The sequence below is a fragment of the Alternaria novae-zelandiae genome, assembly GCF_023758075.1.
Source record: "Alternaria novae-zelandiae strain BMP 2774 chromosome Unknown scaffold_3, whole genome shotgun sequence".
NCBI lineage: Eukaryota > Fungi > Ascomycota > Dothideomycetes > Pleosporales > Pleosporaceae > Alternaria > Alternaria novae-zelandiae.
In genome coordinates this window covers 621,732-638,667 of record NW_026056963.1, presented here as the reverse complement: position 1 = coordinate 638,667, position 16,936 = coordinate 621,732, and the positions used below count along the sequence as shown (strand labels likewise).

Genomic DNA, 16,936 nt, shown 5'->3' with positions numbered 1-16,936 from the left:
ATGGCTTCATCCAGTGCGCAGTGCAAGTGTCTCTCCTTCACCCCGCCAGACGATGCGATGAACGGGCGTTCCCGCTAGCACCCTCGAAACCTGTCATGTGCTGGTAGGCGATAAGACTTGCACATGCCTCACACCCATGGCATGCCGTAGCATCCAGCTTCCCCACCGCGCACGATGGAAGCCTTCAACTTTGCGACGTCTCTCGACCTGACCGAGTTGGCGGTCCATGTCAGAATGTAGGCATCCTCGCTGTAGTATTACTGAAGTCGTGCTGAGTAATGCAGAGATCGTCTTGATGGGAACCAGAAGCCCATCCCGTACTCGGTGTTGTTGAAGAGGCCGGACCTTAGGCACCGAGCTTCGAACATCAAGTGGGTCGCCTCTTACCTGGTGAGAGAGGAGGGTGATTACTGACAAGAGTCTAGCCCAAACTTCGAGCTGTATGTCACTGCGCAGATATGGGCGGATAGCAAGCCCCTCACCGTGCCCGTCCAAACGGCCTACAAGTCCTTCAAGAACGCGCGCATCTGGAACGAATGGCTGCAGCTACCCGTGACGTATGCGAACCTCCCCGCCTCCGCCCAGATAGCCATCACGATATGGGACCTATCGCCCGCCGAAGACACCGACTCGAGTCTCCATGCCGTGCCCTTTGGTGGCACGACCATACCTCTTTTCGACAACGACAACACGCTCCACAAGGGCAGGCAACGCTGTCGGATACACCGCTTCAAGGCAGCAGATGGCCTGACCAACACTACAACGCCGTGGGTAATACCGCCGGCGCGTAAAAGTAGAAAGGCGCAGGTCGTTGAAGATACCGTGGATGAGCAGGTCGCCGAGATGGAGAGACTAGAAGGCTTGCTGAAGAAGCAGGAGATGGGCGATCTGCCGACCAACAACTGGCTCGACGGACTGGTATACAAGAAGATGATGCAAATACGGAAAGAGGCGCTCAAGGCCGAGGCTGCAGCTTTGAACCGCCAGGCCAAGACGAATGGAACGAACGGCTCTGCAGACGGCGAAGACCAGGAGCTCTTCTATCTCGACATCGAACTACCCCGTTTCGACCACGCCATCGTCTTCTCCGACGTCGAATACCCACCGCCCCCCGTATCAGACTTGCGATTGCCAGCCGAAGCCGATGTGAGGCTGCGACCTCCACCCGAAGTGTCATTTGGACCAGGTATCGACATCGACGGTATTGGATACGGCGATGCAGATGCAGGACGGCTCATCAAGATCTACGACCCTGAAGTCGGCCGACGGGTGAACCCTGCCGAAGACAAGCATCGCGAGTTGATGCGCAGCCAGCAGACCGATTCACTTGACCGCGACCGTAAGCCCAACGTACACGTTCGAGACAAGCTCAATCTGCTGCTTTCCAAGGGACCGCTCGAGGAAATCACATCACACGAGCGAGACGATATCTGGAAATTCCGATACTTCTTGCTACGTGACAAGCGGGCCTTGACCAAGTTTGTCAAGTGCGTGAACTGGAAGAACCCACGAGAAGCCCGGCAAGCTGCACCCTTGCTCGACAAGTGGGCAGAAATAGATGTAGACGACGCGCTTGAACTTCTTGGACCCCACTTCGACCACCCCGTAGTACGAAGCTACGCTGTCGAGCGGTTGAAGAAGGCCGACGACGAAGAGCTCCAGCTCTACCTATTACAATTGGTGCAGGCACTCAAGTATGAGGCACCAGGCGAAGGTGACGACTCGTCACTAGCACGTTTCCTGGTCACTCGTGCAGCCAACAGCTTCACATTGGGCAACTTCCTACATTGGTACCTCATGGTGGAGATTAGCGACTTCAGCACCGATCAGGAGCCAGAGCATCGTGAACTCTTTGCCAAGGTCGAATACGATTTTATGGTCGAGTTGGAGAAGACGCCTGAAGGCGTCGAAACCCGCAAGACCTTCCAGCGTCAGGGCGAGCTGCTCACCATCTTGGCCAAAATATCGAAAGATGTGCGCTTCGGTGGAGGGGATCGGCCTACCAAGCTTGCCCGTCTCAAGAAGGCGATTGCTGACCCGAAGAACGAACTCACCAATTTTGACCCACTTCCTCTGCCTCTCGATCCATCTGTGTACATCACCGGGATATCAACGGAAGACTGCAATGTTCTAAAATCATCGTTGCTACCTATGGTGCTCTCCTTCAAGACCACAACGTCGAATCCATATCCAATCATATTCAAGACTGGCGATGACCTAAGGCAGGATCAACTCGTCATTCAAATCATCACATTGATGGATCGACTTCTTCGCAAAGAGAATCTGGATCTCAAGCTAACACCCTACCGTATTCTCGCTACTTCCACCTCCGCTGGCGCCTTCCAATTCGTGCCTTCGATGAGCATTGCAGCAGCGTGCCAGAAGCACAAGGGCTCCCTACTGGCCTACCTGCGCGCTAACAACCCTGACGATAGCGCACCACTCGGCGTTCGGAAGGAGGCAATGGACACTTACATCAAGTCCTGCGCTGGCTACTGTGTAATAACCTACCTTCTAGGTGTTGGCGATCGCCATCTCGACAACCTTCTGCTTGCCCCATCGGGTGCCTTCTTCCACGTAGACTTTGGATACATTCTGGGAAGAGACCCGAAGCCTTTCGCACCAGCTATGAAGCTTTGTCGCGAGATGATTGAAGGCATGGGTGGAGTGCAGCACCCAAACTATCTTGTCTTCAAAGAGTACTCCTATACAGCATGGTCTACCTTGCGCAAATCCTCGAATCTCATCCTCAACCTTTTCGCTCTCATGCAGGGAGCCAACATCCCCGATATCAAGGTAGAGAGGGAGGGTAGCGTAAGAAAGGTTCAAGAGCGCATGTGGCTAGGAAAGGGTGTTGGTGGTGCCAAGGGTGAAGACGAGGCAGCGAGAGAATGGGAAGGGCTCGTCGAGGAATCACTGGGTGATTGGAAGGCCGGGGTTATTGACTGGGCACATGAGTTTGTCCAGACCTATTGGCGGAAGTAAAATCAGACTACGATTCAGTACGATAGGTGGAGCTGTCGGCATAGTGTAGGAATCCATGCACATGCCGTTGTTCATTGATGAGGCGTTCCCCATGCCAAGGCCAACCCCGCCAGATCGACGTGTCCAGGACTAGCACGCGACGCGTATCCCGGTGGAGACTCCGATGGAGAAGCCCCTCTCCACACGCTTTGGATGTTGTATGACTTCACTCACGAAACGTGCCACCGGAGGAATGCAAATGGCGGGTTTCCCAATCGCGAGTACCCGCAGCATCGGTAAGCGTACGTGGAGCTGCTACAATGTAAAAGACGTGTCTATGCCCCTCCATGTTCGGGGCAGTTACACGTATTCGTAGGCTTGCACGGCTACTCAGATAAAAACATCATGTTCACATCCAAGGATAACCGCCTCGTTTTCACATACGATGCTGAACAACTATGGATCGAGCCCTGGGGCCAAAACGCAGTCCGCGTGCGCGCCACCAAGATGCCCATCATGCCACAGGAAGACTGGGCGCTCCTTCCCCAACCCAAGGTCTCTGCCAATATCGACATTGCCAACAACGACGAGTCAGCAACCCTGACCAATGGGCTCGTCAAAGCCACCATCAGCAAGCGAGGCAAGATCACCATCTCAAACACCAGCGGTAAAGTTCTCTTAGAAGAATACGCCCGTAACCGCCGCGATATTGTCGACCCCAAATGCAGCGCGCTGGAAGTCGAAGCCCGGGAATTCTATCCCATTCATGGAGGCGACTACAAGCTTACCGCTCGATTCGAGAGTCTGGATCCCAAGGAGAAGATTTACGGAATGGGACAGTATCAGCAACCTTACCTTGATATTAAGGGCACGCAACTGGAACTTGCGCACCGGAACTCCCAGGCTAGCGTACCTTTTGCGGTCTCATCGCTTGGGTATGGCTTCTTGTGGAATAACCCGTCGATTGGCAATGTGGTGTTTGGCAAGAACATCATGAGCTTTGAGGCGCTGTCGACCAAAGTCTTGGATTACTGGGTTGTAGCTGGCGACACACCAGCGCAGATTGTCGAGTCGTATGCCGATGCCACTGGGAAGGTAAGTCCCAATGTTCATGCCATGAGGTGAGTAAGAAGCTAAAGACAAGCTATTTCAGGTACCAATGATGCCAGAATACGGTCTAGGCTTCTGGCAATGCAAGCTGCGCTACCAGACCCAAGAAGAACTTCTTCAAGTCGCACGCGAGTACCGGAAACGGAATCTCCCTATTGATCTCATCGTAATCGACTTCTTCCACTGGACCATGCAAGGAGACTGGAAGTTCGATCCAAAGTATTGGCCCGATCCCGATGCCATGGTCAAAGAACTCGAAGAGCTGAAGATCGAACTCATGATATCCATCTGGCCGACTGTAGACCGTCGATCAGAAAACTACGAGGAAATGGTCGAGAAGGGTCTGCTCATCCGCACTGAGCGTGGCGTACGAACGGCCATGACGTTCCAAGGCCAAACGATTCATTTCGATTCAACGAACCCTGCTGCGCGGGACTACGTGTGGAACAAAGCGAAGCAGAACTACTACAAGAAAGGCATCAAAGTATTCTGGCTGGATGAAGCAGAGCCAGAGTACCGACACTACGACTTCGACAACTACCGCTACCACCTCGGCCCCAACGTACAGATTGGCAACATCTATCCCCGAGAATACTCGCGCGCATTCTACGAAGGCATGGAGGCAGAAGGCCAAAAGAACATCGTCAACCTAGTCCGCTGCGCATGGGCCGGTAGCCAACGCTATGGCGCCCTCGTATGGAGCGGCGACATCTCCTCCTCCTGGGGCACGTTCCGTAACCAACTCGCCGCAGGCCTCAACATGGGTCTCTCGGGTCTACCCTGGTGGACAACCGACATAGGAGGTTTCCACGGCGGCAATCCCGACGACGAAGCGTTCCGCGAACTCTTCGTCCGCTGGTTCCAATGGGGCACCTTTTGCCCTGTCATGCGCCTACACGGCGACCGCGAGCCACGCCAACCCAAGACCGCAGACAGCCCATCCTGCCGCAGCGGCGCAGACAACGAAGTCTGGTCGTACGGCCCCGCTGTCTACGAGATCTGCAAGAAGTACATGGGCATCCGTGAGGATCTACGTGAGTACACGAGGAAGCTTATGGAGGAGGCGCATCAGAAGGGATCACCGGTTATGAGGGCGCTGTTCTATGAGTTCCCGCAAGATAGCAGGTCTTGGGAGGTGGAAGAGCAGTATATGTACGGAGACAAGTATCTGATTTGTCCGGTGCTGGCAAAGGGCCAGACAAAGACGAAGGTTTATCTTCCGCCACTGGAGGGCGGTAAGAAGTGGAAGAGCTTTTGGGGTGGGGAGACGTGGGATGGTGGGAAGGATCTTGAGGTTGAGAGTCCGTTGGAGACCATGCCGGTGTTCGAGCGCGTATAGGATGATGTCGACAGACTCTAAATGAACAATCTATTCCTCTAATAGGGCTTACTTGACTTCAACGCGCATTCTCTTCTTCGTTGAGTAATCGTTGCCATGATGTTTGCAGCCCGTGCGAGCCCCACCCTTCCAGGCTCGTGATTACTTCCCAGTTATGAGCCACGCCATCCTCCACCTGCCACTAGATCCCATCGCTCCTGCCCCCGCATGCATCTTGGCTGGGTGACCATGATGACTGGGATGCCCTGTACTTTGCCTAACCTCGAGTTCGGGCTGCCTGGGCATATATTGACGCTCTCTCCGCACAATACCTGCCCCTACCTTTCCGGCGATGACCTCCCCCGGAGCGCAGGAGCGGTTCAATGCAGTGTGTTCAATATGCGGTCGCGGTTTCGGGAAGCAAGAGCATCTCGTACGTCATATGAGGATCCACACACGCGAACGGCCGTACCCCTGCCCTTCCTGCCACAAGTCCTTCTCACGCCGTGATGTCCTCACCCGTCACATCGCAGCGCACAATGACCACAGCGACATTACGACTCAGCTTCCCGCATCGCGCGCGTGCTTTCGATGCGCTTCAGATCGCGTCAAATGTTCGCGCGGTCCAAGATGTTCTAGGTGCTTGCAACGTGGTTATAGCTGCCAGTACCCGGCACTCCGCAGCGCGCGAGGCAGAACGGCGGATGCTGGCGCGAATGAGTCCACCGACGCCTTCAGTACTGGAGATCTGCATCCGAACAATGTCAATCGAGACAGCAATGACGAGTTCAGAACAGCGGACTTCAACGATGCAATAGGACAGTCCTCTGTCAATGCATGGGCGTGGAATAGCAACGTCGACAACAACTTGCTCGCTTCTGACCCATTCGGCATGCCTGGTTTAAATCTGTCAGACGTGAACTGGTTATCGCCCCAATACTCAGGCCCCATTGACCTGGATGCACTACTCGCAAACTTCGGAGGCCAAGCTAATGGCACCGTGGAGCAATGGACTTGTTCCATCGCGCCAACAACGCCCTCAATACCTGCGATCACCACAACATCACACTCATCAGATCCAAATAGGATCATACCTGATACAGACCAGCAGTCAAAGGATACTGCCTCCGTAATATCTACATCGACGTCGGAAAACAGATACTACGTTGATGGGGCAGGTGCCAGAGCCCCGTTCGGTGGCAGATCGCAACACTCGATTTGCTCAGAAGAAACCATCGACTTGCAAGATGCGGAAGATAATGATGCTTCTGCATCACTTGGTACCTCTGACGAAGACAAATTATGTCCACCAGCAGCCTATCAATCTCTGCTGGAAGGTATTGCTGCTGAAAGCCGCGATAGCCCAGTCGATTTGAGCGATTCGAACTTTCCCACATATGAGCAAGTCGTCATCTCTGTTCGCCAGTACTTTGACCATTTCCACCCAGTCTTCCCCTTCCTGCGGCCGTCTTCCTTCGCCCAAGACGCTTTCAGGAGCTGGCTCTTGCTGATCGCCGTTTTTGTTATCGGCTCAAAGTACTCACGGCTATCGCAGCATTCCCAAACAAGCGAATCTCTATTTGGTCTGCTGAGTACTATTCTCACCCGAAGCAAGTATGGAATAGGCCCACAAGGTTCGGCAGGTAACGAGGATGTCGATTACAGCCCGAGCTGTTCCCGGTTCGTTGCCCACCCAGATCTACGGATTCTACAAGCTGGTATCCTGAATATCGCTTGCATGCTGCATTCGGGTAAGAAAATGCTGGTAGAACGTGCCCATGTAGAACGACACTATCTAGTAGAGGGCTGCCATACACTCCGTCTACTTGTTCAAACGAAGAAGTCTTACGATCTGACAAGGACGGCTGATCCTGAGCAAAACCCCGACTTTCGTGAATGGCTGTTCAGAGAGGCAATGGTTCGTACTGGGATGATGGTTTGGGTAATTTGTTCTTATTGTTATCGAAAGATGCGTAGCTGACTGCAGCAGACACTCGATACGATGTTCGTGTATCAGTTTCAGGCCAAGCCTCTCATCCAGTTCGACGATATTGACGTATTGTTGCCATGTCACGAGGATGTATGGGACCAACCAGGCTTAATTCGACAGAACCAAAGGCGTCTTACAAGTGTTACCTTTATGGAAGCACTAGAGATGATCTACGTGGAAAAGCGGCTACCCGTCGATCTAGGAGAGTTCAGCATGGGCTTACTTGTCAGTGCCATCTATCGCCATACCCGAGATGTTGTGGCCCGAGATCGCATTCGTCTCAACTCATGGACACCAACATCTACGCCACAGCGACGTAACGATATGCCACCACCTACACAACAAGACTGGTCGCCGACAACGCGGTCTTCCATCAAGTGGCGTAACAGCGCCTGTGATAGCTTGGATGTCCTGCATTGGCCCGCGAATAGTAAGGTCGCACGCCACTCAGGCTTCGAGCACCACACTATCCTCCAGCTGCATCTAGCTCGCCTGATCATACTTGCGCCCACTAGCGCCATACAGCGGTTCGTATCGGGATCTGCATCCAACGAAGACGCGCTAGTCGATGCGGAAGGCGGACAGTCATTCGCGACGGCGCGAATTCAGGTCCTACAATGGGTGATTCGAGATCACTGCAAAGCTAGACTGTGTCTGGTGCACTGTGGGGCCCTTTTCTGGCACGTTCGCAGGTACAGTTGTAGCAGCCTGTTCGAGCCATATGCGATTTACATTGCGACACTCATACTTTGGGCCTTCTGCGTCTGCATGCATCTTCCCGAAGCCATTGAAGCCATTGGCTCTGAGTCAGATGAGGAACCAGAACCATCGTTCCTCCATCTTGACCGACCATTGGACGATGAGCTAGTACAGACGTATGTGCGCATGGGGCACAAGATGTCCGCATACATTGCCAATGTCGGCAGTCTAGAGCATGAAGCAGCTCCGGTGCGGATTGCCAAAGAAGGGATCTCAATCCTAGCTAAAAGCTCTGGGATTTCATCAAGTCCAGACGCCAATTCACCGTCTTCTGCGCGAGACGCGGGTCACACATGGGGCATCGAGCGGTCTTATATTAACCTGCTTCGACTTCTCACGAAAGAGCGATAATATGAATGTCATGCAGTCTGTATCATGCAACGTCTCCGACCTTAAGCTTTCACCACATCTCATCTAATCGGAAGAGTAGATCCTGGAAACAGGTTCCCTACAGCTTCCGCTTAGCGTGTCACCCGCCCTCACAATACCTCGGTCATGCTAGCAAGCCTATGATCACGGTAGTACCATGACTGGCAACGGCCAAGTTCTCGTATTCTTCGGCACAATAGACGCCGGAGCCTCACGGCGCTTCTCCATCGGGGGCCTTAGTGAAGGATCCACGCTACCGGTAGAGTGGTCACGCCCCGCACGCGTCTTCCTGGAAAATGCCGCGTCTAGGAACATCTCCACCGGAGTTTGGCCTTTGCAGGAACAGGCCAAGCCTGGCATGCACCCCATGGGGTAGATGTGTTCCGGTGGAGAAAACCTGGGGTAGCAGCCATGTTCCATGCATGGATGATCGAGCGGCTTGGTGCAGGATGACCGACTATGTATATACCGTGGCCATGTCCGTAGATCCACATACTCGACCACAACCAACAGCTCCCGAGATCTGTATCCGGACTCTTTGGTCCGTTGTCTTCTTCTTTCTTCTACATACCTGGTGCACGCACCGATCCAATCCGACCCATCATGGCAGACGTGGACGAAAAGGCCGCGACCATGGAACACCATGAGGTTACCTTCGACCAGGCCAAAGCGGCTGCCGACGAGGAACACGAGATGACGTTGATGCAAGCCATCCGCAAATACCCCAAAGCTGTGCTCTGGTCGGTATTGCTATCCACCTGCATCATCATGGAAGGATACGACATCGTCTTGATGAGCTCCTTCTTCGCGCAGCCGTCCTTCTCGCGCAAATATGGAGAGTTCAATCAAGGCACTCAGACGTATGAGATAACGGCATCGTGGCAGAACGGACTCAGCAATGCTGTGAGCGTGGGCACTATCATCGGCGCGTTTGCGAATGGGTACTTTATTCATCGATTCGGTTACCGTCCCGTCTTGCTGGTATCGCTTGCCTCTATCTGCGCGCTGATCTTCATCTCTTTCTTCGCGCCTAACGCCCCCGTACTCCTCGTCGGTCAGTTCCTCTGCGGTATACCCTGGGGTGTCTTTGCGACCATGGCGCCTGCCTACGCCAGTGAGGTGTGCCCGCTAGCTCTGCGAGGATACCTCACCGTATACGTCAACCTTTGTTGGGCATTTGGGCAACTCATCTCCGCTGGAGTGCAGTCGGCATTCTCAGGCAACAACACACAATGGGCATACCGGATACCCTTTGCCATTCAATGGGCATGGCCTATCCCACTCTTTGCAATTCTCTGGATGGCACCTGAGTCCCCATGGTACCACGTTCGTACCGGCAACCTCGAACTGGCCGAGCAGATGCTTATCCGTCTTGGGTCTGTCTCCCAACGTGATATGGCTAAGCAAAAGGTCGCGATGATGGTCCGCACGAATGAACTGGAGAAGTCACTTGAGAAAAACACATCCTACCTTCAATGCTTCAAGGGCATCGACCGCCGTCGGACGGAAATCGCATGCATGGTTTTCGCCGCACAGCCCATCTGTGGCTCGGTCATGGGCGGCACACCCACTTATTTCTTCGTCCAAGCAGGCGTCTCAACCTCAATCTCCTTCAAGATGTCCGTTGGCGGTCTCGGCATGGCATCAGTCGGCACACTAATCTCCTGGGTCCTCATGAGCTACATCGGCCGTCGAAAGCTTTACCTTTGGGGCCTCGGTGGTCTAGCAGCCATCCTCTTCATCGTCGGATTCATCAGCGTAGGCGCCGGCGACTCGTCCGGCGGCAACTACGCCCAAGCTGCTATGATGATCATCTGGCTCTTCTGGTACTACATGACCGTCGGACCCATCTGCTATGCCATCGTCGGAGAAGTCTCGTCCACGCGTCTTCGCAGCAAGAGTGTGTGTCTGGCTCGCATCAGCTACTACATTGCGCAGATCCTCACCAACGTTATTAATCCGTATATGTTGAACCCCACTGCGGGTGATTGGAAGGGCAAGACGGGCTTCTTCTGGGGTGGAGGCGCGTTGATCTTTTTCGTTTGGACGTTTTTCCGTCTTCCGGAGACGAAGGGCAGGACGTATGAGGAATTGGATATCATGTTTGCGGAGGGACTGCCTGCGAGGGCGTTTGCGAAACATAGTATTGATGCTTATGCGTATGCGCATGGGGATGAGGGTGATCGTAAGGTCAAGGCTGTTGAGTGAGGGCACACTCTGGGCGCTATCTCGTCTCATGGTATGTGAGAATACTGTTAAAAGTAGTAATGCATTCGCTTTGGTGCTACAAGCAAGTCTGGGAGTCGCGTGTGGGGAAGGCCCGATCCACATGTTCTCCACTAGTGACAGTGCGGAGATAAGAGCACCTGATAACGCGTTTCATCCGTGCAGCCCCTGCCACCACGCTACGACGCGTTTGTCTAGAACTTTCGAGCGTTCAAAGCAATGAATCGCTGTGAGGCTGCAGGTACTCGTTCCTATACCCCATTTCCAAAGGGCTACACGCTCAACTTTTCCGCGATAACGGCCGTTCCGCACCACCCACCCACCCCACAGCCACGACAATCCCAACTCCATCTCAACCATGGAGGGCCCCGCGAAGCCCAAGCTACCAGACGCGTACGCGGACCTCGAAGTGAGCCCAGCAGCCTCTAGTGCCGAGATCAAGACCGCCTTCCACCGCCTCGCTCTCCTCCACCATCCCGACAAGAAGGCGCCAGGCGAAGCTGTCGATGCAGCCGACTTCCGACGAATCCAAGAAGCCTACGACATCCTGAGGGATTCGAAAGGCAAAGCGCGCTATGATCAGTCTTATAGCAGTATACGGACACAATGGGACACCTACAGGAGGGAACATGCCGAATACATGCGGAACCCGAATGCATGGCGGCAGAAGCAATCCGCAGAGAGGATACGTGCTCAGGCCGAATCGGATCGCCGTGCGGCGGCCATGCGACGGGCGGCGCAGGAGCAAGCGTGGGCAGAGGCAGAGGCATTCTACGAGGACGAATACGAGTACGAGTACGACGACGATAGTGATTACGAATACTACTCTGGCGGCTATGGCCCTAGCTTTGGAGGTGGCCGCTTCGGTGGTGGCTTTGAAGGCTTTGACAGCTACGACCCGGAGGAAATTCTCTTGGCAGAGTTACTCCGACGGCGCGAGAACTTCGAAGCTGCGGCTAGACGTAATGCTGAAGAGAGGGCCAGGAAATCGGCAATCGAAGACATCAACAAGCAATGTATCGAGCGACTAAAGAAGGCGGCTGCGGCTCGACAAGCAGAAGATGATGGTATACGTATCGTCGACCCAGAAAAGAAGCGCGCCATGGCGCAATTATGGGTCATCAGCTTGCAACGCGATTATGATTCTGAACTCCGGAAGGCTGGGTTACGTCCCGACGACGACTCCGTTATGGATCTAGGGTGGGAACGGAAGAAGGGGAGACAAACTTGCCTGTTTTGCGCTGCTCACGTACAGGAATACAGTTATCGCTGTCCAAGTGGCGGAGCTGTTGCCTGCCGGGGTTGTAAGAAGAAGATCGAAGCGTCATCCCCAATTCACCCGTTCAATTTTCACGGCACTGGCGTGGCGCCAAAGAAGGGGAAGGGAAAAAAAGGCAAGGGCGGAAAGAAGCCTCAGACGACTAAACGCCACTCTGATCCGGAAGGATCCGACTCGGTCGAGCGAGACCAGGACGAGGAGCAAACCAATGGAGATGAGGCAGAGCAACCACACAACGCGGAAGAGGAGGCCGCAAAGCGGGTAGCGGAAGAGCTTGCACGTAAGCAGGAAGCCGAGCGACAGAAACAGGAGCGCAAAGCCGAGGCGGCGCGACGGAAAGCAGAACGTGAAGAACAGGCCAAGCTCGCGCGAGAAGCTGCAGAGAAGGCTGCGCAGGAGAAGGCTGCGAAAGAGAAAGCTGAAGCGGCGAAAGCTGCACGAGAGCTCGCAGCTGCGCAGGAAGCTGCCCGGCTAGTAGCGGGTAAGAAGAAGGAAGCTCGTGAGCAGGAAGCTAGGGAGAAGAAGGCAGCTCGGAAGAAGGCCGCAAAGGAAAGGGCCGCTCTAGAGAAGGCGGCACAAAAGAAAGTCGTTGAGGAGAAGACCCCAGGTGAACACGAAGTCCAAGAACAGAACGGCTCCGAGCAGGACGTTCAGAAAGCTCGTGAGGTTGCCGAAGAAGAGGCAACTCGAAAGGCTGAAAAAGAAGCGAAAGCAAAGACTAAGCGTGAGGCAAGGGAGCGTGCTGCGCTCGAGGCGAAGGAGCGTGAGACACAAGAAGCTGAAGAATACGCAGCACACGAGGCTCAAGAGCGCGCGGAACGTGAAGCCAAAGAACGAGAGGCCGAGGTACTCGCAGCACAAGAGGCCAACTTTCGCGCCGAACTGGAAGCAAAAGAGACCGCAGAGCGCGAAGCCAGGGAAATGTTAGAGCGCGTGGCTAGAGAGACAGTGGAGCGTGTTACTAGGGAGACTATAGAACGTGTCACCAAGGAGACGGTCGAGCGTCTAAACAGGGAAATGGCAGAGCGTGACGCAAAGGCTGCTGCAGAACAACAAGCCCAAACCTTCGCAGAAGCAGGCAATGCGAACGGGTACGAGAACGTAGAGCAGGTGTCGGAACCCTCCTTAACGAACACGCCGCCCGTCGAGCCCTTGGTCGCCACCGATTCAGCAATTTCCAAGAAGACCAAGAAGAAAGCGACTCGTCCACCAGCCACCTGCTACACCTGTAACGAGCAAGGCCATTTCGCCCGCGACTGTTCCATGAAGCCTGTCGAAGCCACCGCCGATAATAAACCCCAACCTCACGCTGGTACAGGGCCTGCGCCGAAGATTGAGGTGACTAGTAAACCGCCGCCACCAACACCTGCACCCGCAAAGGTTGTGGTCAAGCTTCCGGTCCCTCGTAAATCCAAGGCAAAAGAGGTTACGAACAACACCACTCCTGTGACCCGCGAGACCACTGCACCTTCCATGGACGCCGCGGCTCCTCAAAAGCCTGCTAAACCAATCAGAGCGCCAAAGAAGAAAGCTTTACGTCCAGCGCCTCCGGGGGGCCAAGGTGTCAATAGCGTCCCTACTTTGATTGATCAACCCTCCATTCTGCCTCCCACCAACGGTACCTCAAACGTGTCTTTTTCCGAGCAGACAAGCAAGCCAGCCAAGAAGCCGAAGGTGAAAGGCCCATTGGCTTGCTATGTGTGCAAAGAGGTAGGACACAAAGCGAAGGACTGTCCTGCGAAGAGTGAAGGACACATGTTCAATGTCGTCAATTACTGGTAGAGGCATCGCCTCGTCACCACACGGGATATAAAGTGCTTTGCACGGCGTTGAATCTATGGAATTGATTTAATGATACCCCATAGCGATGGATTGTTAAACAGGAACGAACACCATGATCGAACTCTTAGAGTCAAACACTAAAACAATATGAAAGCAAAGTCCCACCACCATCTCACTTCCTACAACTCATTCCTCTCACTCTTCGCCTTAACCTTCAACGCCTCCACCGTAAACCTAACCTCCTTCTCCCCCGTATTCGTATGCCCGACCTTCCCAATCACCGCCCCATCCCTCGGCTCATTCGAGTAGGTCTCCAACCCATCAAACACACCCTCACACCCCTCCCCCTCCCCATCATCAACCCACAACGGCAGAATCGGGTAAATTGCGCCCGGCGCAAAAAACACCATATCATCCTGCACACTATAATGCCTCTGCAGCATCTCGGTCTTCAGCCACTCCCGCACTTTATACGGCATGTCTGCCATGTTCATCTGTATGAGTTCGCGGCCGGTGCCGTGGACGTCGATGCCGCCCCAAGACCCCGCGTAGAGTTGCTTGTTGTAGAAGACTTTTAGTTGCGGGGCGGCGTCTTTTAGGTCTGGGTAGAGTTCGTTGAGCTTGTAGATTTTGGCGGTGTAGGTGGATTTGGAGTGGCAGTGTTGGGTGTAGGGTTTTAGGGTTGTGGCGTCCCATTGGGCGGTCCAGAGGGCGCCTACGGGCGTGGGTTCGTCGGCGGCGGGTGTGGAGGATGGGGGTGAGGCGTCTGAGTTGGCGTAGGTGGTTGTTGCGAGGAGCGCTGGGGGTAGGAGCGAGAAGAATCGCATGTTGAAGTAGGTGGGATTTGTATATGTGAAAGTGGAGTGGTGCCAGACGATATGAGGATGCAGTCGCGAAGGTTATGGTGTGCTAATCGTGTGTAGAGTCCACAGCGTATCGAAGTCCAGTTCCAGCTATATATTCCATCATCCATTTTTCTTGCGTTCTGTCCTTTTCACTTCGCGCGAGGTCCCATGACGTCTCCGCGTTGATGTTCCGCTTTCCATATTAAGGGCCAGGGTTGTTAGCGACGCGACAGGAACGCGATAGATTAAAAGAACACGGTGGAGGAACGCTGCAATGGTGATCGGCATAAGGTTCGCCGAGAATCCGCCCAGTGCAATTCTTTCCGTGGCTTGATGCTTGTGCCTCAGAATGGCGGAGGCGTGGAGGTTGGAGTGTGGGGAAAGCGTGGAGATGATTGTCGCCGAAGATGAAGCGGCTGCACGTGCAGAAGGGCTAAGTAACTCCGCTTGTCTAGATGAGACAGAATTTTTGCTCTTGTCGTTTCCCTTCTTCGACTTCCCTTACGAGCTCGCCGTTCATGATGCTGTCGACATAGGCTTCGCCTAGCATGAGGTATTTGTCGCCTTTCGGTCGCAATACGAACGGCACACTACCCCCATAGAGCACCACGACGATATCTCCCTCACGCATACACGCTGGGCCCATGCCGTAGTCGTTTTCCGATGTCCAAAAGAAGCGACGGTGTCCGCTACAACTAAGAAACATTTCGTGGTATCGAAGTGCGTCGCCACGCAAGCTGTCAAAGTCCGTCGTTGGATCACGGCACCATTCAATGTAGCGTCTGAATGCTTCGTAGTGGGCGCAACGTAACTCATCATTAAGCATGTTGAGACGAGAATATGTCGTGCTAGCACCAGTAGTTAGTGTCCGAGCTAGCACTGGCAAAGTTATATCGCTCATGGGGTTATTCCAATCGATCCCTTCGTATACCTTAACGACTTGGGGATGCATTTGGAGCTCATTAGACTTCGAGTCAGGAGATATGTCGAATGTGCTATCGACTGCGGTCGCTTTGGCGTGAAAGATACCGGTGAGACATATTTGCTCGCCGCTAGGACTTTCTGTAACGACGATCTGGGCTTCGCGTCCGCTACAGGCGCCATGTCCAGGAATCACAAATGGGCTGCTTATCCGAACAACGGGATTAGGAATGTCCCAGCGTGGTGCCCATGACCGGTACTCGTCATCTCCATCGTAATCTGCCTGGTGTTCTACGTGCGAAAAGACTAGTAGGTGCTTAGTCCTAGTGATGGTATGTAATGCTGTCTCGGTGAAAATACGAGCAGCACTCTTCTCGTAGTCTGGCACCATTGAACCACCGTCTGCCTCAGATCCAATAAGACCGATCAGGCCATACACTTTGTCCCTCGGATCAGTCGATTGGAAATCGCGGAACTCTGATAATGTTTCGAGAAATGAACTGCTAATAGCGTCCCACTTGTAAATGATGTCTGCGTTTCCTACATGGGCATCTTTTAGTGCGGTTCCTGAGGTATCGTTGCTGTCGTCCATCAACATTCTCTTGTTGAAAATCCATAACGCTGTCAGACCGACCTCCGCCCAGGGTAAGTATTGCTCGCCCCAAACTACTAGTGCATCTTGCGCTAACTTGATTTCCTGTATGCACCAAACTCTTGAGAACAGCGGGCGCTCGAACAGATCTGTCAGACTCCTGCATACAATAGGTGTGAAGATGGTCATTGGGACTTCTACTGCTCCATGGGTTTCATCATCGTCCAGATCCATATCATGTTCCAAGCTGAACTCCCAGCATGCATCCGCAATCAACTTGCAACACCGAAACGCTTCTCTGATGAAGCTCTCATCGCCGTGACCGAGCCAAACATTGACCGTTGTTGCCTGCGAGAAGACCTTGCTCATCAAGGGAACTTGATGGCTCTTTTCTTGGTTGTCGTCCTGATTAATGCAAAGAGCGTCGGCCCAGATAATCCGCGCGGTGTGCTTCAGCCTTAGCCTTAGGAGAGCATACGCAAGTTCCGGTCGAATTTTGAGACGTTGGCCGTTGCATAAGATCGGGACGCTGGGTGGATCAGTCCCCCAAACGTACGATAAGGCTTCGTAGACAGGTGCGTCGTCGAGGCTGATAAGCTTGAGTGTACACTCCACTTGTCGGTCTCTTTCAGGTGAAGGTTGGATATGAAGAACACGAATTTGGGTTCCAGAGAGTAGTCTTTCGGCGTAGATTGACGAGGTTGGTTCGCTGCACGTAGCATCCATCGTAATTTGTGGTTGCCTTGACAGGGCTGAGCGAACGGCACCTAGGAGATAAGAC

At 53.8% G+C, this 16,936-nt stretch overlaps 5 protein-coding genes across 5 annotated transcripts; 4 read left to right on the top strand and 1 right to left on the bottom strand.

The window, feature by feature from the left end:
- Positions 1-174: 174 nt before the first annotated feature.
- Positions 175-2,985, top strand: J4E88_002183 (uncharacterized protein; the record flags this gene model as incomplete). The annotated part of the gene is made up of 3 exons (XM_049395849.1): positions 175-236; positions 285-371; positions 426-2,985. The coding sequence occupies 3 exons, from the start codon at positions 175-177 to the stop codon at positions 2,983-2,985; spliced, it is 2,709 nt and encodes a 902-aa protein (XP_049258253.1).
- Positions 2,986-3,223: 238 nt separating this feature from the next.
- On the top strand, positions 3,224-5,413 carry J4E88_002182 (uncharacterized protein; the record flags this gene model as incomplete). The annotated part of the gene is made up of 3 exons (XM_049395848.1): positions 3,224-3,266; positions 3,341-4,059; positions 4,118-5,413. 3 exons carry the CDS (start codon positions 3,224-3,226, stop codon positions 5,411-5,413), a joined length of 2,058 nt encoding a protein of 685 aa, XP_049258252.1.
- A 3,700-nt stretch (positions 5,414-9,113) lies between these two features.
- J4E88_002181 (uncharacterized protein) lies at positions 9,114-10,718 on the top strand (the record flags this gene model as incomplete). The annotated part of the gene is made up of 1 exon (XM_049395847.1): positions 9,114-10,718. The coding sequence occupies one exon, from the start codon at positions 9,114-9,116 to the stop codon at positions 10,716-10,718; it is 1,605 nt and encodes a 534-aa protein (XP_049258251.1).
- A 376-nt stretch (positions 10,719-11,094) lies between these two features.
- J4E88_002180 (uncharacterized protein) lies at positions 11,095-13,797 on the top strand (the record flags this gene model as incomplete). The annotated part of the gene is made up of 1 exon (XM_049395846.1): positions 11,095-13,797. One exon carries the CDS (start codon positions 11,095-11,097, stop codon positions 13,795-13,797), a length of 2,703 nt encoding a protein of 900 aa, XP_049258250.1.
- Positions 13,798-13,976: 179 nt separating this feature from the next.
- Positions 13,977-14,624, bottom strand: J4E88_002179 (uncharacterized protein; the record flags this gene model as incomplete). Its single annotated transcript, XM_049395845.1, has 1 exon — positions 13,977-14,624. One exon carries the CDS (start codon positions 14,622-14,624, stop codon positions 13,977-13,979), a length of 648 nt encoding a protein of 215 aa, XP_049258249.1.
- Between the last annotated feature and the right edge of the window lie 2,312 nt (positions 14,625-16,936).